At 37.8% G+C, this 23,120-nt stretch overlaps 1 protein-coding gene across 1 annotated transcript in view; it reads left to right on the top strand.

The window, feature by feature from the left end:
- The window catches only part of ANKAR (ankyrin and armadillo repeat containing), a 71,348-nt gene that overhangs the window by 5,238 nt on the left and 42,990 nt on the right, over nucleotides 1–23,120 (top strand). The window contains exons 3-7 of the mRNA XM_050751033.1: nucleotides 9,905–10,342; nucleotides 12,639–12,802; nucleotides 13,454–13,557; nucleotides 15,649–15,829; nucleotides 16,824–17,043. Coding sequence (XP_050606990.1) covers nucleotides 9,905–10,342; nucleotides 12,639–12,802; nucleotides 13,454–13,557; nucleotides 15,649–15,829; nucleotides 16,824–17,043 — 1,107 coding nt within the window. The remainder of the gene's footprint in view (nucleotides 1–9,904; nucleotides 10,343–12,638; nucleotides 12,803–13,453; nucleotides 13,558–15,648; nucleotides 15,830–16,823; nucleotides 17,044–23,120) is intronic.

The following is a 23,120-nucleotide window of genomic DNA, read 5'->3' as shown; positions in this document are numbered from 1 at the left end:
TTCACAGAATAATTTGGGAAGAATTCCCTCTTTATCTTTTGGAATAGTTTCAGTAAGAATGATACCAGTTCTTCTTTGAATGTCTCATAGAATGCAGCTGTGAATCCATCTGGTCCTGGACTTTTTTGTTGTTGGCAATTTTTTATTGTTTCAAGCTCTCTACTTGTTATTGGTCTGTTCAGAGTTTCTGTTTCTTCCTGATTTAATCTAGGAGGGTTGTATATTTCCAGGAATTTATCCATCTCCTCTAGATTTTCTAGTTTGTACATATAAAGGTGTTTATAGTAACCCCAAATGATCTTTTGTATTTCTGTGGTATCGGTTGTAATGATTCCTGTTTCATTTCTAGTTGAGCTTATTTGGATCTTCTCTCTTCTTTTCTTGGTTAATCTAGCTAATCGTGTATCAATTTTATCTTTTCAAAAAAACAGCTTTTTGTTTCATTGATCTTTCGTATTGTTTTCTTGTTTCAATTTCATTTAGTTCCGCTCTAATCTTTATTTCTTTTCTTCTACTTGGTTTGGGTTTGGTTTGTTCCCGTTTCTCTAGTTCCTTGAGGTGTAACCTTAGATTGTCTATTTGTGTTCTTTCAGACTTTTTAATGTAGGCATTTAATGCTATGAACTTTCCTCTTAGCTCCACTTTTGCTGTAATCCCAGACGTTTTGATATCACTATTATCGTTTGGTTCAAAGATTTTTAAATTTCCATCTTGGTTTCATTGTTGACCCAAAGATCATTCTGGAGCAGATTATTTAATTTCCATGTGTTTGTATAGTTTTGTGGGTTCCTTTTGGAGTTAATTTCCAGTTTATTCCACTGTGATCTGAGAGGATACTTTATATAATTTTGATTTTCTTAAATTAATTGAGACTTGTTTTGTGACCTGTCATATGATCTGTCTTGGAGAATGTTAAGCCATTTTTTTAATTTAAAGGTAATTTATCTGGATCAAGGTGATGCTAAGAGCTTTGTGAAGACCTGAGGTCCGTGGAGGTTAAGGATCAGCAAGAGTGGGTGATGGTTTCCAACAGTGTTAGAGCCTTGACATTTCTGACAAAAATTGTGTTTACTTTTGTTTCCCTTTTTACAAATTTACCTGAGGCTCTCATTTGAGAGGACGTGGGACTGATGATTCATCATTCTGAATGGGCATATGCCAAATTGGTAAAGAAACAACAGCCTCTTTTTAGATTCAGATATCTAGATGGAAACTTTCAGTATAGAAGTCAAATTCTAGAAAGTGATAAAGGTTAGATACATATTGATTAATCATCCACATGTTAAAGCCACGAGAGCCTTTGGATCATCCAGTTAGAGCACCAACAGAGACCTGGTCATGGCAGGAAGGAGCACATGTCTTGTGTAACTAAGGGAAGAGGGCTCCTGCTTACTTGATGACAAAGTTAGTTACATCAAGCCACTTCATGGCCCAGGATCTGGTCTATTTCATCCAGCTGTGTGTCATATCTGAGGCTGCCACCCTCTATGAGGATTTCCTTGCAGTGGTGCACCTGGTCAGGGGATCAGAGACACATAGGAACATTCTAGTCAAGTTGTAGGTGGAAAGGGAGAGCACCAAAAGACTAATGCTGTCTGTTTTCTACACCTACATTTTCAGGGGTGATACTCAAAACAACCACCAGCACAGTACTGGCACTGACCAATCAGAATGGACGTCAGCCATAATGCTGGAGCAGGGTCTCGGAGACCTCCTGCTTGTCATATTTACCCTTTTCTGGATCATGGAGCTTTTCAGGGGATCCCTGGGGAGGGAGGTATTCAATGAGCTTGGGGCTGCAGCAATTCAGTTTGCCAGTTGAGGGTTGTGTATTTTAACAATGTGGCGTTACTGATGCATATTAGCTAAATATCAGTCCTTTCCTGATAGGAAACTTACATCTTGAGTTTTGTGATTCTACTTTTAAAATATCTCTCAAAATCATCTACTTTGGCTTATCTCTACTGCAACACTGTAGTACAGAATACCCTTTTCCACTGCAACAGCATTCTGACTGCTCTCTGCCTCAAACCTTTTTAAAATTGTTTATAAATGAGGTTGGAAACCTTAACAAATTCAGTCAGTCTACTATCATGTGCCTGGGGATAGTGTTGGGTGTGTTTACAATAAAGTGCTTAATGCTGTTGGCTCCTGGACAATCAAGGATGAGCATCACAGCCATGCATGGTGGAATCTGTCTTTATTCCCAGCTACTCAGGAGGCTGAGGCAGGAGAATTACTTGAGGCCAGAAGTTCGAGGCTGTAGTGTGCTATGTTCGCACCTGTGAATAACCAGCACTCTGCAGCCGGGAAACATAGTGAGAACCCCATCTCTTAGGGAAAAAAAAAACAAGATGAACATTACACCTAGGAGAAATATTTTTTTCTCCCTCCACTGCACATTGGGTGTCTGCTTTAGAAACTTCAACAATGTGTTGTGCAAGCAATGGTAAATGACCACCAGCATACATACTAGACCTACTGAAGTAGTTTATAGGGGGAAACTCATGGTGGCAGTAGCAGGAATAGGCACAGGTTTCCCCATCATGCACCACACCTGGAGTACCACTGTGAAATCCTACAGGGCCAATAGTCAGACTCTAAGAAAGGGACCTGAACCCTTGGGCTTTTATGCTACCTGATTAAAGAAGCATCAGGTCAGAGGAAAGGATACAAGAGCAAGATGTTTTAGCCTAGGTTACCCTCCAAATTGCATCAGAAACAAGGACATGAGTCAAGTTAGTTTTTGAGAAATGATTCCAAGGAACAGGAGTGAGGGACAGGAAAAGTGAATAGAAAAGGAGGGAGCATCAACCCAAGAATGTGCTGTTGAGCTTTTTCACCACTTTGGCAATTGGGATTTATTTCGTTGGGACATTCTGAGGAGTCGTATAGAATACACTGCAGAATTGCCAGCCTAAGGGATGTGCTATGGTCTGAATGTTTATGTCTCCCTGAAATTCAAATGTTGAAACCTAATCACCAATGGCATTAGGACACGGGACCATTGGAGGGTGATTAGTTCATGAGGACAGACCCTCATGAATGGAATTAATGCCCTTATAAAAGAGGCCCCAGAGAGCTGCCCTGTCCCTTCCACCCTGTACGGATACAGCAAGAAGGTAACATCCATGAACCAGGGAATGGGTCCTCATCAGACACCACATCTAACTTGATCTTGGATATCCCAGCCCTTACAGCTGTGAGAAATAATTTTCTATTCTTTATAAGCTACCCAGTCTATGCTATTTTCTTATAATAGCTCTAAATGATTAAGACAGGATAGATAAGGGAAGAGTGTATCCACTGGCTACTGTCTCTCATTAGCCAAAGTTTGAATGGAGGGTTAACTTGCTCATGCTTTCAGATTTGTTCCTACACCAGAATGGCTGGATGGGTTCCATCAGGAGTCTTAACAGCAGTGGCAGAGAAGCTTCAGGGCAAAAATAATCCTGTGGTGCACTTGAGGCGAGGTACAGTCAGGTCAAGTCTGTGTGGAGCAAAAACTACAGTTTAAAAATGTGGTCTGAAAGGATGTGAGGGAACAAAAGATGTCTAATACACAGTGTGACTCATGGAAACTTGGTTGCAGCCTTTTCTTCCAAGCTTAGTGTTACAGACTGAGGGAGTGTACTACCTCGCCACTGGCATGATCAGAGAGCTGTTGTCCAAGCTTTGTAATTGCAGGTACACGGTGTCAAGCTAGCAGCAGTGTAAGTTGTTACATCACTATTCACGTTTGGGAAAACAGCAGCTCCTCTCTTGGCATGACTGGGAAACTGTTCACACCTTGCAGCTGACCATGTGATTACCTTAAACACTGTGCCACAGCGGATTTCCAAGGAATTGTGCAGAAAGCCAACTCTTTTTGGGAGGGCAGACTGCTGGGAATCAGTCTTGGCCAAGTTAACCTTTACCTCTCACTTAGCTTTGCACTGTGCAAACCACCAGCAACATCATTCTTTAAAAACAGTAGCAATAGTAGAGAATAGAGCACACCAAAAATCTGGTCATGTTACCCAGGTTTCTCAGCAGGTATTTTAGTTAGGGTGGATCCCTTCATCTAATTCATAAATTCTTGAACTCTTTCCAGAAGGCTAGGAGGATGGAAGGAAAGAAGAAAACATCTCATGATAGAAAAATAGCAGAAGGGAACTTTTAATAGAAATATTGAGAAAAAATGGGAACTTATTTAATATCACAAGTGAGTAATGTGAGTTGGGTTGTTTTGTTCTCTGTTCATTCCCTGTCCTCTATCTGGAATGCCTTCTTCCTGCTCACCCCACACCACTCGTCCACATTCTTCCTATGGTTATTGCTACTCATTTTTTGAGACTTGATTCAGACACTGCCTCCTCTATTCTGACTCTTATCTGTGCACAGAAAAATACTTTGTATTTTGAATTGAAATTATTGGCTTCATTTCTTTCTTCCTTATTAGACATTAAGCTCCTTCTTGAGAGCATAGAAAATTGTGTCTTTTTTGGTTTGATTTTAAATTCTCAGCACCTTATACAGTGCATGACATATAGTAAACTTTCAATACATGTAGAAATTAAATGGGTAATAATAGAATATAAGGGAATTCGTCTGGCACAGTGGCTCACACCTGCAATTCCAACACTTTAGGAGGCTGAGGTAGGTGGTTCGCTTGAGCTCAGGAGTTCGAGACCAGGCTGGCCAACGTGGTAAAACCCCGTCTCTACAAAATACACAAAAATTAGCTGGGCGTGGTGGTGCACGCCTGTAGTCCCAGATGCTTGGGAGGCGGGGGTGGGAAGATCACTTGAGCCCAGGAGGTTGAGGCTGCTGCAGTGAGCCAAGATCATACCACTACACTCCAGCCTGGGTGACAGAGACCCTGGCTCCAAAAAAAAAAAAAAAAAAAGAGGTTAAAGCTGTGGAAACTTTTTTTCCCCTCATTCCCCTCATCCTCCAAATTTCATTTGATGCAATTTTTTATTAAATTCCTTTTCATTATTTACTTTCCTATGACTTTGTATGTATTTCTTCCAGCTTATTTACATAATGTGCACTTTGTTTTTTTATTTTTATTTTTTTTTAAGGGACAAGCTCTTACTCTGTCACCCAGGCTTGAGTGCAGTGGTATGAGCTCAGCTCATTGTAGTCTCAGACTCCTGGGCTCAAGTGATCTTCCTGCCTCAGCCTCCTGAGTAACTGGGACTACAGGAATGTGCCACCATGCCCAGCTAATTTTTTTGTTTTTTATTTTTTGTAGAGATAGGTCTTACTATGTCACTATGTTGTCCCTGCTGGAACATTTCCTTTCTTTAATAACTTTATTTTTCTTTTTTTTGCTTCTGGTCCTTGATTCAGGGAACATTATTTTTCATGATATGAACAATCATGTTTTTTTTTATTTTTTCAAGTAGCTGAATTTTACATGTACTTATTACTAATTCAGTTCCAGTCTTTCGAAGGGAAATACTGAACTCTTCTTGATAAAAAATGGGATATGAAGTTCCATTTTTTCCTTAGAGATGTCTTTCTTGATAACTTCATCCTTCCTTTTGTCAGAACTCATTGCTTTAAGCCTACTTCACTTTCCTTTAGCACCCCTCCCTGCCCCTGGTCCTGTAATTCCAGTGTCTCTTTCATCTGAGAGGCTCTCCTCACCTGCCTGGCGACCCTTGCTGCTTGTTTTCATTTAAGAGTGAGGCAGGAACACTGGTAGACCTCACTGCAGAGTGATGAGGAGGAACCCCTGACATTCCACTGGGAAGCCTGTCCCCCAGATGTTATATCTGCAGGTCTGTTTCCTCCAGTCTCCTGCTTGGAGGGAGGGCTGTGAGTCTGGGGCCAAGGGAGGCGAAGTGCTGAACTGTGGCTATCTCAGTTCAGCACTCAGACTCTCATTTAACTAGTTTTCAGCACACTGCTCCTCCCAACTCTCAGCTGTGCTTTGTACCCTTTTAGTGAGAAAGAGGAGGAGGACTGTGCTATCTGGGGAAGGTGACTGGGGTCTCACTACACCTTTTGTTTTAAAAAAATTCTTACACCATGGCCTGTCCTTCACAGCCTCCACATAATGCTTTCAATTTCTAAGGCTTCTTGTGGTTTTTGTTGGCTCCCAGCCACCCCAAGCCATGAGGTTTTAGTGCTATCAACAATCCCTCTGGCTTTTTAGACTTCTTTAAACTGCCAGAATCCCTCTCACTTCTTTATAATTTATCTAACTATTTTGCAGAAAAGAGATGAATTATAGTGGCCATTTTAAAAACCCAAGAGTATTCTGGCCTTTTTAAAAAAAAGATTTGAGAAAGAAAAAAGGAAAAAGGAGGGGACACATTGACGTATAATTTACACTTTAGAGCATATATACTGCAAACAAATGCCACATTTTCTACAGTCATGTCTTATGACTCCAAGCAGTTTTCTCAAGCCTAAATTAAGGGTAACATTGTAGATATAACTTTTTTTTTTTTTTTTTTTTTGAGACGGAGTCTCGCTCTGTCGCCCAGGCTGGAGTGCAGTGGCGCGATCTCCACTCACTGCAAGCTCCGCTTCCCGGGTTCACGCCATTCTCCTGCCTCAGCCTCCCGTATAGCTGGGACTACAGGCGCCTGCCACCGCGCCCGGCTAGTTTTTTTTGTATTTTTAGTAGAGACGGGGTTTCACCGTGTTAGCCAGGATAGTCTCCATCTCCTGACCTCGTGATCCGCCCGTCTCGGCCTCCCAGAGTGCTGGGATTACAGGCGTGAGCCACCGCGCCCAGCCGATGTAACTATTTTAAAAAGACTATTTGACAAGAAGAAAGTCCTCAATTTCTTTGTAAATGGCAAGAAAATGTAGCACGGGAAATTCGTCATTTTTTGATAGAGTAAAATGAAGTTTTAATTCTTACTAAATGATGATTACTTAGCTGGCAGGTTCTTTGTTTATTATGTATGTCTAGCTTCTTATTGGCAAAAAAAAAAAAAAAAAGCAATGTATAATACTAGCCTGAAAAAACAAATTATGTTTTTGGCCCAAGTGAGAAGCCGATACCCTGGTTGAAGAAAAATCAGGTTTTCTTGTTGTTCCATATTTTCCTTGATCAAAGCTGGGACTTATGTTGTATCTGTCTTCACTCTCCTTAGTAACCTACTCATCTGTCTGCTTTCATCTTACACAATTTTATTGGCATTGTTAACTTAAGAATCATGAGATTTATAAATTTAGAATGGAGACTATTTCTTTTTTTGAATTATTTTATTTTAAATTTTTGTGGGTACATAGTAGGTATATATATTTATGAGATATTTTCACACAGGCATACAATGCCTAATAATCACATCAGGGTAAATGGAGTATCCTTCATCTCAAATATTTATCCTTTCTTTGTGTTACAGACAATCCAATTATACTCTTTTAGTGTTTTTAAATGTATAATAAATTGTTGTCTGTAGTCACCTTGTTGTGTTGTCAAATACTAGATCTTATTCATTCTATCTAACTATATTTTTGTATCCATTAATTATCCCCACGCCCCTCCTGCCCCACCATTCCCTGCCACCTTTCCCAGCTTCTGGTAACCATCTCTATTTCCATGAGGTCAATTGTTTTAATTTTTAGCTCCCACAAATAAGTGAGAACATGCAAAGTTTGTCTTTCCGTGCATGGCTTATTTCACTTACCATAATGTCCTCCAGTTTCATCAAAGTTGTTGCAAATGACAGAATCTCACGGCTGAATAGTATTCCATTGTGTATATGTACCACTTTTTCTTTATCCGTTCATCTGTTGATGGACACTTAGGTTGCTTCCAAATCTTGGTTATTATAAACAGTGCTGCAACAAACGTGGGAGTACAGATACCCTTTGATATTCCGATTTCCTTTCTTTTGGGTTTAATACCCAGCAGTGGGATTGCTGTACCATATGGTAGCTATATTTTTAGTTTTTTGAGAAACCTCCAAACTGTTCTCCATAGTGGCTGTACTAGTTTACATTCCCTCCAACAGTGTACTAGGGTTCCCTTTTCTCCACATCCAGCAAGCATTCATTTTTGCCTGTCTTTTGGATAAAGGCCGTTTTAACTGGGGTAAGATGATATCTTATTATAGTTTTGATTTGCATTTCTCTGATGATAGAGATGTTGAACACCTTTTCATATGCCTGTTTGCCATGTGTATGTCTCCTTTTGAGAAATGTCTATTCAGATCTTTTGCCTATTTTTTTAATCAGATTAGATTTTTTTCCAATATAATTGTTTGACCTCCTTCTGTAGTCTGGTTATTAAGCCCTTGTCGGATAGATAGTTTGCAAATATTTTCTCCCATTCTGTGGGTTGTCTCTTCACTTTGTTGATTGTTTCCTTTGCTATGTAGGAGCTTTTTAAGTTGATGTGATCCCATTTGTCCATTTTTGCTTGGGTTGCAAAATGTGATTGTGAGATATTACTCAAGAAATCTTTGTCCAGACTGATATCCTGAAAAGTTTACCCGAGTTTTTTTAGTAGTTTCATAGTTTGAGGTCTTAGATTTAAGTGTTTAATCCATTTTGATTTGATGTTTGTATATGGTGAGAGACAGGGGTCTAGTTTTATTCTTCCATATATGGATATCCAGTTTTCTCAGCGCCATTTGTTTAAGAGACTGTTCTTTCCCCAGCATATGTTCTTGGCACCATTGTTGAAAATGAGTTCATTGTATAAGTATGCATTTGTTTCTGAGTTCTCTGACCTCCTTTGGCCTGTGCATCTATTTTTATGCCAGTACGATACAGTTTTGGTGACTATCATTCTGCAATATACTTTGAAGTCAGGTAATGTGATTCCTCCAGTTTTCTTCTTTTTGCTCAGGATGACTGGCTATTCTGGATCTTTCATGGTTTCATGTATATTTTAGGATTATTTTTTCTATTTCTGTGAAGAACAGTGACTGCTATTTTGATATAGATTGCAATAAATCTATATATTTCTTATAAAGGGTTACAGTCTCCAAGCTGGCCATTCTGACAGGCACTTCGAGAAAGAGAGGAGCAAGACAGAAATCTAAGCTGAACTGTTTGGCCAAGTATACATATTCAGGTATACATATGTAACAAGTTGTAGGAAGAGCTATGAACATTCATGAAGTGAGTTCTAACATGCGTATTGAACAAACATGCACGTTACAAATGATCCATGTTCACTTTGGGGTGGAGACTTAACATATAATTAGCATTATAATTAGGCCCTTATTATATGTCAGAAGGTGAAGCAGTGACTTGAAGGCATTCATGTGTACAGCCTCTGTAAACAGTCCAGAACCACATCATGGTCAGTAGTCTTATGAGGATAAAGTTACTGAAGTCAGTCTCTTGTCCAATCAAAGCTCTAGTTATGGCATGGGGAACAGGAAGGTCAGTTATTCAGCATCTGTTGGCGAATACGCCGTAATTATTTTAAAATTGCTTATCTTGAGGACAATGTTTAACTGTTAGAGAAAAAAGAAGAACCTTGTGACTGTTAGAACATAGTTTATTCTTTAAGTAGAGGGGTTTGTGACTTCACCCTTGCCTGGCATGGCCCTAGGTTTTGTTTATAGTTTGGTATCTTATTGCCACAAAGAGTCCATTCTGTCAGTCTTATGATCTGTATTTTAATATTAATGCTGGTCAGTTGTTGTGTCTAAACTACAAAAGGAAAGGGGTATAATGAGGCATGTCTGACCTCCGATCCCATCATGGCCAAGAACTTAGTTTTTAAGGTTTCTCTGGGGTCCCCTTGGCCAAAACGGGTCTGTTCAGTCACTTGTGGGTGGTGGTTAGAATTTTATATTTGGTTTACAGCATCTAATTTTTCCTTTACTGTCATGTTAGTAGGATTTCACGATAAAATCCTGTTTTCAATCTTCCATATTTATCCAGAAGCCAAATATGAAATCTTCACTATCTAAAATTTTCCTTTTTTATCATGAAGGTTTGACTGATATTACAAAGGATCCAGACTTTAATGAAATCTATGATGAAGACGTGAATGAAGATCCAACATATGATCCCAATAGCCCTGAAGAAACAGCTGTATTTATGAAATATGCTGAAAATATTATGCTAAAGTTAACATTCAGTACCACACAAGTTCAACAGTATGAAAATGTCTTTATATTTGAAACAGGCTATTGGCTTACTAATGCTATAAAATATAATCAGGATTATCTTGATATCTGTACCTACCAGAGACTACAGCAAAGATTATATCTTCAGAAAAAGATTATTCAAAAACACTTTGAGAAGAAAAAAGATATCAGAAGAGGGATAGGATACCTAAAGTTAATATGTTTTCTGATTCCATTTCTACTGAGTTTAAAGAAGAAAATGAAAGTTCCATATTTAGGTAGTCTGCTTCAGCCTTTTTCAGGTAAGAGTATCACCAAAAATCAAATATAAAATATAGGTATATATTAAATATATGTTTAAATGCAATTTTGTTTCTAGTATATGGGTGCAGGCAGTAACCTAGCTATAACCTGTTAGAAAGAGAAAACAAACAAAATTTAATGTCTGTAATGTAATTAAAAACACTCAGTGTATGTACATAGTACTTTGTATATATTTATACCAATTATAAGGACTTCTGAAATATTTAAAATAAGTTAAAATAAAATAAGTTATGTATGAATAGGGAAATATGCCATATCCATGATGGGAAAACACTGTGAATGTATCATATCTCATTCAAATTACTCTATAAATTCAGTGTACTTCTATTCAAAATCCTGATCATATTTTTCACTGAAGTTTACACACTTACTCTAAAATTAATATAGAGCAGCAAGGGGTTGTTAATGATCTTTCATTTCTGAAAAATAGATTGAAACATATTAAAACTACAATAATTAAATGAGGGTAGTATTGGCACTTTAATAAACAAATAGAGCAATGTAAGAGAATAGAGAGCTGAAACAGGCCATGATTAATGGAATTTGATGGGACTTCAGTATAAACTCTTCATTCTACACTGATTAGCACACAATTTATACATTTTCATTGCTTTCCAAGCATGTAGGCTTATTATAATGGACTTTCTATTCAGATGGCAACTTTTCAGCAGAAATTTTGCAAATTCTTTAGTGAAAGTTTGTATCATGAGAATTCAGGTGCTGAAGATATCAATACCTGTGAACTATTAGAAATGGAATCATGACAGTGCATGGCTCTTGGGTGGTGGGGAGCATGTATAGAACTGAGAGGGACTTGCTTAAAGAGAATGTTAGCTATATCTGCAATATCTTATTACTTAAACTATGGGAAGCAAATAGGACTAATGTTAATAGTTAATTCTAGGTGCTGAGATCAGGGTGTATAGTGTATATTATTGTTTGTACTTTTCTTTACCTTTTATATTTCCCAAAATACATTATGTCCCTTATGTTGAGGAAACTATATTCTACTAACCAGTCAAAATATTGAAAAAACCTAGCCTTTGCTGGAATTTGAGGAAAGAAATTTTTTTGAGGCAGAGTCTTGCTCTGTCGCACAGGCTGGACTGCAGTTTCATAATCTTGGCTCACTGCAACCTCCACCTCCCAGGTTCAAGCAATTCTCCTGTCTCAGCCTCCCAAATAGCTGGGATTTCAGCCACCCGCCACCATGCCCAGCTAATTTTCTGTTTTTAGTAGAGACAAGGTTTCACTATGTTGGCCAAGCTGGTCTCAGACTCCTGACCTCAGGTGATCCGCCTGTCTCAGCCTCCCAAAGTCCTGGGATTACAGGCATGAGCCACCACGCCCAGGAGAGATAATTATTTTAAAAAATAAGTTATCTGTGTAGTTTCATTACCTTCCAGAAATACAGGATGGTTATTTCTGTATGTGAGATATACCCATCTATATCTTTATAATGTCTCTTTTTACCTAAACTAGCTGAGATAAGTTTTTGTATATTTAACCAAAGATTCTCTCAGGCACAGAGTTTCTGGTCCTTTCTTATAATTGGGAGTAAGGTATTAATCTTGAGCTCACGATAAATCGAGAACTAGAACAATGTTTTGAGCATACTTTTGAAATGTCTGTACAATGAAACTACAGAAAGTGCTCAGAATGTAAATATATTTTATATATACATACATATATATGAATATATTTTATATATACATATATGTATATATTTGAGATATATATAATATATATATATGGTAATTGACTGAGGGCAGTATTGGCACTGTAATATATATATTTGAGACAGGGTGTCACTCTGTCACCCAGGCTGGAGTGGAGTGGCATGATCTCAGCTCACTGCAGGTTTTACCTCCTGGGCTCAAGTGATCCCCCCACCTCAGCCTCCCAAGTAGCTGGGATGACATGCGTGCGCCACCACATCCAGCTAGTTTTTGTATTTTTAGTAGAGACGGGGTTTCACCATGTTGTCCAGACTGGTCTTGAACTCCTAGGCTCAAGCGACTCGCCCCTCTCAGCCTCTCAAAATGCTGGGATTATAGGCATGAACCACTGTGCATGCCCAAAAATATATTTTAATGTTAAAATATTTATATACATTAACAGCAAAAATAATTTTATGCACTATAATTGCCAAGATTTTAATTTCATCTGAAATTTTCCTACTTTGTTTACATGAATGAGAAGTTAGATCTCTTAAAATATGATTGTTTTTGTGTTGTTCACTTTTTAAATAAAAATTTGTTTTCATTTTTGGAGATGACAAGGTCAAGACAGAGCGAGAATTGCCTCCATTTATTTATGGAAGAGATTTTAAATGCCAGAATTTTCACTACAAAGAGAATCAATATTTTCATGTTCATGGAGGAATTGAATTTGATATCAGCACCCCTTCAATTGAGAATGCCTTGGAAGATTTTCAGGTTTAAATGATTCCTTAGACAGTTTATCATTTCTCAACTCTTTTATCCTATTATCCAACCAAAAAGAGCCTCTGTTGGTACAGGCACTAGACAGCTTTCCAAATGATTATTCTCACAACTCAATAATTTTTTCATACATTATTTTAACGTAAATGAATTAAGTGCATATATATGTAAGGTACTGTGTTGGATATCTGAGACAAAATTATAAATAAGCTAGGTACATCTATCATCCTCACAGAATTTACAGACTTCTAATGGACCATATTTGTCCTAGAATAGGTAACCGAAGAGTGCAGTAGAAATCTCTGGACACTCAGTACACATTCTTCCATTTTCCTCAAAGAATCAGGATTAGAACAGAGATCCTTTAAAATTTTGGAACAGTAATTCTTCACCTGGAATTTAGTATAAAAATTCTACATTTCAATTGTTATTGCTTTTCTGCCTTCTGTATACTATATGTCTGTCTTTTAGTATTTTTTCCTCCTTCTCAAAGTAAGGATTAGATATATGCAGCTGCTATCCGGGTCTTCTGGAATAGTAAATTTAAAATTTGTCATTTACATGTATACTATTTCATACAAAGAATTATTATAATTGTTTAGATGTGTCTAAGGATATGTCTTTAGTAACATACTCATATTTTAGAAAAATTTAGAAAAAATACGAGATTGTGCAGCTAATACATTCATAGAAGATTCAGGATATAAAGAATATTACTCAATACCAGTCATGGAATTTCATGGAAAAAGGTAAGGAACTTTTACTAATTACTGACGCTAGCTACAGTTTGTTGAAAGTTAGTAGAGAACAAAGAAAACGACAAAATGCAAAGGTTAATTTAAACCTTTACAATGGCGATTCCAGAATAATAACCACCATGAATGACATATGGACTCAACAAAGTATTAAATGTTATAGTTATTACTTCATGTATTTGGTATAGTCGGTGTAATAATCCTTAGAGTTTGTAATTAGTTCTTATAATTAACAGAGTGGTTAAACAGGGATAGAGATGAGGATGAAATCCCAGCATTTTTTGTCTTTTATGTGTTGTGTTCTTGGATTTTTAAATCTTGGACACTGAAATTTGGAAATATGGGAACTAGAGCTCAGAGGAAACATTTTAATTAGAGGCAAAGATTTAAAAACAAATAAGGACATTTTGCTTGTTGGTTCGTTTGTTTGCTTTTAAGGCATGCAAGCAGTTGAGAGGATAGGACCAAGTCTGGAGCTTTGGAGAATAGTAACTGAGGTGGGAGGATAGCTTGAGCCTAGGAGTTCGAGACCAGACTGGGCAACATAGTAAGACCCTATCTTTGTTTTTGTTTGTTTGTTTTTGAGACAGAGTCTTGCTCTGTCACCCAGGCTGGAGTGCAGTGGTGCAATCTTGGCTCACTGCAACCTACAGCTCCTAGGTTCAAGTGATTCCCCTGCCTCAGCCTCCTGAGTAGCTAGGATTATAAGCATGTGCCACCACGCCTGGCTAATTTTTGTATTTTTAGTAGAGAAGAGGTTTTGCCATGTTGGTCAGGCTGGTATCGAACTCCTTACCTTAAGTGATCTGCTCATGTCAGCCTCCCAAAGTGCTGGGATTACAGGCATAAGTCACCATGCCTATTCATAAGACCCTATCTCTACAAAAAATTTAAAAGTTGGCCAGGCTAGGCGGCACATACCTGTTGTCACACCTACCAGGAGGCTGAGGTGGGAGGATCTCTTGAGCCTGAGAGGTAGAGGCTGAAGTGAACAGTGATTGCGCCACTGCACTCCAGCCTTGGTAACAGAGTAAGACCATGTCTCAAGAAAAAAGAATACTGTATTTACAGCAATAAATAGTTGCATTTGGAGGAGAAACCCAGGTAATATTTTTTTTTTTTTTTTTTGAGATGGAGTTTCACTCTCTCGCCCAAGCTGGAGTGCAGTGGCATGACCTCGGCTCACTGCAAGCTCCGCCTCCTGGGTTCACGCCATTCTCCTGCCTCAGCCTCCTGAGTAGCTGGGACTACAGGCGCCCACCACCGCGCCCGGCTCATTTTTTGTATTTTTAGTAGAGATGGGGTTTCACTGTGGTCTCGATCTCCTGACCTTGTGATCCGCCCGCCTCGGCTTCCCAAAGTGCTGGGATTACAGGCGTGAGCCACCGCGCCCGGGCCCAAACCCAGGTAATATTAAGAGGCTTACCACTGACAGAAATAGGTCAGCAGCTGAAGTATTTACCGCTGAAATCTGGGCATGGGAAAGGTACCTCATGGGGGGAAGGGGAGGAAGGTGGTCGTTTTCCCTCACCTGTGATGATAAGCAAACCCAGGGAACAGAGTAAGTCAACATTTTATCAATTTTCCATTCCAGAGTGATAGGGATCAGGGCTGTGTCAAGCCCTACCTATGTTCCAGGGACCTGGTAGGAGGGGGGTTTCTCTAGTCCACTGCTGCAGTGAGTAAAAGCCAAGGAGCCATTACCCAAAGCATCATTCCAGATCACATTTAAGGTAAATTCTTGAGGAGCCAAATATAGACATAATTAGCTTAAAAGAATAAGAGGTAGGTAAGCAGACAGAACTTCAGCCAGAGTTAGGCCTTCCAGGAACTTTTAGACATTGCCCCAGATCACTGTCATGGGAAAGACAGAGTCAATACAATATGAAGAAGGTATTTTTATATAAAGACTTGATTAATAACAGTTGATAATGATGTTATTAATATACTTACAGTTGAGTACAATTTAAACTGCCATTTTGTATTTAATTGTTACAGAAAAATAAAAGTTTTGCCAGCATAGAAAGAGAAGTAGCAAATCACTTCAAAGTTAGAGAAACATCTTTTTTTCTTTATTTTTTATAGCTACTATGTGATGTATTTTGAACTTGAAACTTTCTATCAGCAACTATATAAGACACAGTGGTGGGGAGCCATAAATGAAATAATGAACAATCTGAGACCAAAAAGACTTCCACTGACAGATGCTCAATTACACGAACAATTTAAGAAAAAATTTGGTTTCAAAAGAGCTATGAAATGCAAGGTATTTCAGTGACTACCACATAATTTCGTATATGAAGTTATATATTATTGATAAGTATGTGTGTCAGATGTTTATCCTAGGGATAATAATAGGTTAAAGTCTTCAATATGAAATAAAATGCCACATTTTAGTAGCTGAAAGGCTATATAATTCTGGATTATAAATTTCTGTCAGAGTACCTGTTAATGCACTGGATTGTGATTAATCTCAATAATGGCTCATGCTTATTGATTACTTATTTTTTATGTTAGGCAGTGTTATAAATCAACAAACTCTTTTAAGGTATGACTAGTTCTATTGTTATCATTCCTGTTATACAAATGAGAAACTTGAGGTGTAGAGAGGGATCTTTCACAAATCATATAGTAAATGGCAGAGCCAGGCTTCAATCCTCGAACTAAAACCTAAAGAGCAGACCTAGCATCCTGAATCAAATCTCCGCATCTGTTTCAACAAGCCTTGAAGTACAGCTTCTGGAACTGAGCAATGAAGCTCACCAGCTTGAAAGGTTAGACTGGTATTTACTTTCCATTTATTTGCTTTCACGTCCACAAATTGAAAACTCAAAAATTTGTTAGTTGAATTTTTAAATATTAGTCAGAATGTCTCAAGAGGGTGACATTTTTACCTTTTGATGATAAACTGTATTTCTGTAGCTATATATTTCAAGTTTCTAGACTTCTAAATTAGGTTTTTCTTAAATCAGAGAAGGAACCCAATGATCTTCATTTGCTTTTAAAATATTTTAGAAAAAAATTAAAATAATAATAAGAAAAATTCCCCAAAATATTTTAAAAATTCTTAATATTTGCTTATAGCTCTAACAACTTTAGTCATTATCCAGTAAGAAACTTTCCACGCGTGGATCTTGTGAAAATTCTACTTAATTTTCGCAGCATTCATGTGATTCTGTTAATATATTTCATGTCTTTTTTTCCTTAAACCAGACTTTAAGTGCATTTTGATAAACTGATTCTGGCCTTGTTAATTTTAGAGTATTCCATTTGGTATGAAGTCCGCTGTTGAAAGAGGGTTGTCTGCAGTTTTCCATACATTTAGCCGTAAAACCTCAAGCTCAACAATCAATGTTTCAGATGAAGCAGGTTATACTATTTTTCATCATGCTGCCCTGCACAACAGAGTTTCTATTATATGTCAACTGTGCAATGCTAACTTCAAGGTCAACCAGAGGCGCTTTGTTACGTTCGGCCAAGGTACCATAAAGCTTTTTAACCTAAAATGTTGTTATTTTATTTACCCTTACTCAGCATTAGGAATGCATGTCGATTTTAGAGCAGGTTAAAATTTGGTATTAATTAGAGCAAAGTTGAGGTTTTTGTTTCATTTATCTAAGAAGGGCTCCTTTTAGTTTTCTAAGTACCACTTATAACTATCTTATATAGTTTTATATTTGTTCATTGCGTCTCCTTCATTTGAGTATAAGCTCTAAAAGAGGGCAAAGATTTAGCCTACTTTATTTGCCTTGGTATCCTAGCGTCCAGACGAAAGCTTGGCTTAATGGTTGCTCAGAAAGTATTTGTTGAGTTAATGCATGGATGGGTGAAGGCAGGATATCATTTGATAAGGGCTGGCAAAATTAATATACACTGATATACTATAGAAATTCAGAGAACAGCAATAGATATGACTGTCAGGTCCCAGTAGAACAATCATTCTTTATTCCAGGATCCTCAAACAGGGAATAGTTTCTTTATATTACATATATTTAAATTACATTTAATAACAAAAAATTTCTTTATAATAATAATATTTAGCATTAATAGCCCGTTAAGGTTAACCTCATTTAAACTTTAAAAGCTATTTTTGTGATTATTAAATATGCATGGACATTTTATAGTCATTGAAATAAATTTAGCTAGAATAAAAACAAATAAAGTTGACAATGAAATTGGTGGCCCTGCATAACTGGAAAGGAAAATATAGATAAATTGTCAGGGGTAGGTGTAGTAGCTCACTGCTGTCATGCCAGCACTTGGGGAGGACGAGGCTGGAGGATCACTTGAGACTAGGAGTTCAAGATGAGCCTGGGCAGCATAACGAGAACCCCCTATAAAATTTTTTTTAAAAAATCCTAGCCAGGCTTGGTGGTACATGCCTGTAGTCCTAGCTACTCTGAGAGGATGAAGCAGGAAGATTGAGCCTAGGAGTTTGAGGTTACATATATATGTACATATTTATGTAAATTGTGAGGAATGGCCAATGCAACAATATTGGCAATAAGAAGTGGTGATTTTATATTTAATGAAGTCAGCTATCTTAATAAGCTATGTTAAATTTTTACAGACACCAAAACAAAATGTTGTGCTTTAACCATATTGAATATCCATAAATTCTGTACTCTATCAGTATGATTAAAACATTTTGATATTCAGATTCTTCTGTTACTGAAAATATTCAATACATAATACATAATGAACCTAATTAAAGTAAGACACAATTCAATCACATTTAAATGCAATAGGTAACACTATTTAAAGATGTATTACTTTAAGCCTTTTTTAGTATGGAAAAAGTCTTTGGTAAATTAAAAGTTTCTCATGCGCCCTTTGACTGCTTCAGTTTCCATTTGCTGAGAATTGGGTAGATTTTGAAGTGTGGAAAACATAATACTCTACTGCCAATATTATTGCTTAACCAACACCAATTGTCCCACCTGTGAGTTTTAAGCAGCCATTTGGGGGGGCAGATTTTCCAGGTCTGCTTTTATGCGTTGTCAGGTGCATATGACATGCCTGAATGACTTGACCAAAAGTTATTCTCAACACCGTTTGATGTAATCTTGCCAGATACATCTACATAGTCATTTTGTTCTTATTCATATGAGTCTTCTTGAACAACTTAGGAAACCGCTGTATATTAATAATCATACTTCTATGTGCATTCCCTTTTAAAACAGAGTCATCCAAAGTAGAAGTAAAAAAGGAAAGAAATGGTAAGACATAAATAAAATATTTGGTGCATTTAAAAAGGCTATTGCATATATTAGAACTTTTCTTATAGTATATAATCTCCAAAATGCTGTTGCATCAGAATGTTGCATAATGATGTTTTGTATTCATTTTGAAGTATAAATTACTTTCTACTCATAGTTATTTATTGATACTCCTCTTCAGTTTGGGGAGTTTTCTCTTTTTTTTTTTCCTGTGGAATTTGCTGTCACCTCTATTTTTTATGAATTCAGGCCCAAAAGTGGTTTCTACAACTTAAAAAAAAGAAAAGTTATTATAATATAATTTAGATATGCTGCCGTCTAGTGGCATTAACAATCTATGAGGTCTGAGGAATGAGTCATTTTTGACTGAGGTAGTAGACTTAACCTAAATGTTGGATACGGAGAAAAACAAAATTTTAAGAGGTTATACTTTCTGTGTCTATATTTAAGAGGCTATACCTTCGCACTCTGTATAAGAGAATTCAAAAAGGCTTTTGTTTTGAAGAAACTACTTTCAGTGACCTGAATTGTCAAGGGGGAGGGGATAGTTACTTAAACTGGCCATCTTCCGTTTGAGGAGGAGCACAGCAAACCTGAGATGACCTCAGAGAGGGAGCCCGACCTCATTCTTCCTCCTCCAGTCTCCTGCCAGGGCTACCCATTGGCAGATACTGACAAGGAGCCAGAGGACAGGGGTTGCTTTTTCTGCAGGTGCAGGAGAGCCAGAGTGGTAAAGGAGGTGAGTGGACCTGGAGCGGGATAAAAGGAAGCTTACCTGTCCCATCCACCCTGTAGAAATTTCCAGTTAAGTAACAATAGTGTGCCTCCTACATTATTGCTCTCTCTTTTTCTTTTCTAAGTATCACTTATGGCTACCTTATATACATTTATTTATTTAGTTAGTCTCCCTCACTTGAGTATAAAGCTCCATAAAGGACAAGGATTTGGTCTATTTTGTTAGCCAGTTTCCTAACACCCAGAAAAACACTTGGCCTTCATAGGTGCTCAGGAAACTTTTCTTGAGGGGTGTACATTTTATTGGAAACCTTAAATACTCTTCAAACAGAACATGTCTTCAATTAAGGCTCTAAGGTAGTCTACACAGAAAACCGAAGTTTTTCAGATTAGGGGCAAGGAGAGGGACAGTATAGAGGACAAATGCTTAGTTTGCCACAAGGACCCCTCATGATTAATGCTCCTCAGCCAGCTTATCAGCTTCCTTCTCCTTTTTAGGGTTTTTTTCCTCCTATCTTAGCATATTCATTATACTGCTTTTTACATTTTTGTTTTAGTGATTGCCCTAGAGTTTACAACATTAATTTACAATTATTCCAAGTCTACTTTCAGATGACACTAAGCTACTTCACAGATAGTGTAAGTACCTTATAATAACAAAATATTCCTAAGTCTTCCCCCCTATCATTCATTTACTCATTTCACTTGTGCATAAGCATATATATGTTATGCATTTCATAAATGTCATTCATTTCACTTATGCATAAGCATATATAAGTATATATCTATATCTATATTCAAACCCTTTGTTGATAATGTTATTATTTATTTACTTATTTTGAGATGGAATCTTGCTCTGCTGCACAGGCTGGAGTGCAGTTGTGCGATTTTGGCTCACTGCAACCTCCGCCTCCCGGGTTCAAGCAATTCTCTCATCTCAGCCTACCATGTAGCTGGGATTACAGATGTGCACCACCACACCCTATATATTTTGTATTTTTAGTAGAGACAGAGTTTCACCATGTTGGCCAGGCTGGTCTTGAACTCCTGACCTCAAGTGATCCACCCACCTCGGCCTCCCAAAGTGCTGGGATTACAGGCGTGAGCCACTGTACTGGGCATGATAATGTTATTTTGAACAAACTGTTATCTGTTAGCTCAATTAAGACAAAGAGAACATTTTACTTGACCTTCATTTTTTTTTTTATTCTCTGATGCTCTTCCTTCCTTTATGTATATGTAAGTTTCTGACCTGTATCATTTTTCTTCTCTTTGGACAACTTCTTTTAACATGCCTTGCAAGGCAGGTCTACTGGTGGTAAATTCCCTCAGTTTTTGTTTGAGAAAGTCTTTATTCCTCATTCATTTTTGAAGGATAATCTTACAGGTTACAGAATTCTAGATTAGTGGTTCCATTATCTCAACACTTTATTTTTTCCTCCACTCACTTCCTGCTTGCATAGTTTCTGAGGAGAACTTGGGTGTAATTCTTATTTTTGCTTCTCTATTAGTAATGTGTTTTACTCTGGCTTCTTTTAGGATTGTTTTCTTTTTAAAATAATTTTTAATTTCTGTGTGTACTTAGTAGGCATATATACTTGGAGTATATGAGATTTTTTGATACAGGCATGCAATGCATAATAATTACATCAAAGTAGAGCATCCATCACCTCAATCATTTATCCTTTATGTTACATATAATCCAATTATACTCTTTTAGTTATTTTAAAATATACAATTAATTTTTTTTACTATAGTCACCCTGTTGTGCTAGCAAATACTAGGTCTTATCTATTCTTTCTCTTTTGTACCCATTAACTATCCCCACTTCCCCCCACTACCCTTCCCAGCCTCTGGTAACCATCATTCTACTCTGTATCTCCATCAGTTCAATTGCTTTAATTTTTAGCTCCCACAAATAAGTGAGAACAGGCAAAGTTTGTCTTTATGTGCCTGACTTATTTCACTTAACATAATGACCTCCAATTCCATCCATGTTGTTGCAAATGACAGGATCTCATTTTTCATGGCTGAATACTACTCCATTGTGTATCTACATGAATGGATAAATTTTCTCTATCCACTCATCTGTTGATGGACACTTAGGTTGCTTCCAAATCTTGGCTATTGTGAATAGTGCTGCAGTATATAGGATTATTTTCTTTATCTTTGTTTTTCTGTAATTTGAAAATGATATGCCTTGGTGTAGTTTTTTGTTTGTTTTGACATTCATTTGGCTTGGTGTTCTCTGAGCTTCCTGAATCTGTGGTTTGATATGTCACATTAATATGGAAAAATTCTCAATCATTATTGTTTTAAATATTTCTTCTTTTCCTTTCTCTCTTTCTTCTCTTTCTGTTCTTTTTTTCCCCCTAGACTTTTTAATTTATTTTTATTTTTGAGACAGGGTATTTGTTGCCCAGGCTGGAGTACGGTGGCATGATCTCGGCTTACTCCAGCCTCTACCTCCCGTGCTCAAGTGACCCTCACCTCAGCCTCCCAAGTAACTGGGACTACAGGCCCATGCCACCATGCCTGGCTAATTTTGTTTATTTATTTATTTATTTATTTATTTATTTGAGACGGAGTCTGGCTCTGTCGCCCAGGCTGGAGTGCAGTGGCAGGATCTTAGCTCACTGCAAGCTCCGCCTCCCGGGTTCACGCCATTCTCCTGCCTCAGCCTCCCGAGTAGCTGGGACTACAGGTGCCTGCCATCTTGCCTGGCTAGTTTTTTGTATTTTTTAGTAGAGACAGGGTTTCACCGTGTTAGCCAGGATGGTCTGGATCTCCTGACCTCATGATCCGCCCGTCTTGGCCTCCCAAAGTGCTGGGATTACAGGCGTGAGCCACCGCGCCTGGCCTAATTTTGTTTATTTTTTATAGAGATGAGGTCTCACTATGTTGCCCAGGCTGGTTTCAGACTCTTGGGCTCAAGCAATCCTCCCTCCTTGGTTTCCCAAAGTGCTGGGATTACAGGAGTGAGCCACTGTGCCTTGGCTTGGAGGTTTCTACTGATACATCTTCGAGATTAGAGATTCCTTCCTCAGCTGTGTCTAATCTCTTTATAAGCCCATTGATGGCATTCTTCCTTTCTTTTACAGTGTTTTTTATCTGTAGCATGTCATTTTGGTTCTTTCTTAGGACTTCCGTCTCTCTGTTTACATTGCCCATCTGTTCTTGCAGGCTACTTTATCCGTTAGAACCCTTAGCATATTAATCATAGTTGTTTTAAATTCCCTGTCTGATCATTCCAACATCCCTGCCATGTCTGGTTCTGATGCTTGCTTTGTCTCTTTAAACTACGGTGTTTGCTTTTTTAATATGCCTTCTAAATTTTTCTTGATGTACTAGGTAAAAGAAACTATAGTACATAGGCCTTTAATAATGTAATGGTAAGGTATAGTGGGAGAAGCATTCTATCATCTTATGATTATGTCTCAGTCTCTTGGTGAGCCTGCGTCCCTATACTTTGAACTTCACCAGTGCTTCTCAGTCCTCTCCCCCTGTCCCTTAGGCCAGGCAGGATGGTTAGAGGTGACTGGAGTTGAGCATTTCCCTTCCCTAGGTAGGTTAGGTTCTGATAAAACCCCAGCAGGTTAGGGT

The sequence above is a fragment of the Macaca thibetana genome, chromosome 12 (genome assembly GCF_024542745.1).
Source record: "Macaca thibetana thibetana isolate TM-01 chromosome 12, ASM2454274v1, whole genome shotgun sequence".
Taxonomy (NCBI): domain Eukaryota; kingdom Metazoa; phylum Chordata; class Mammalia; order Primates; family Cercopithecidae; genus Macaca; species Macaca thibetana.
This window is presented reverse-complemented; position numbering and strand designations above follow the sequence as displayed.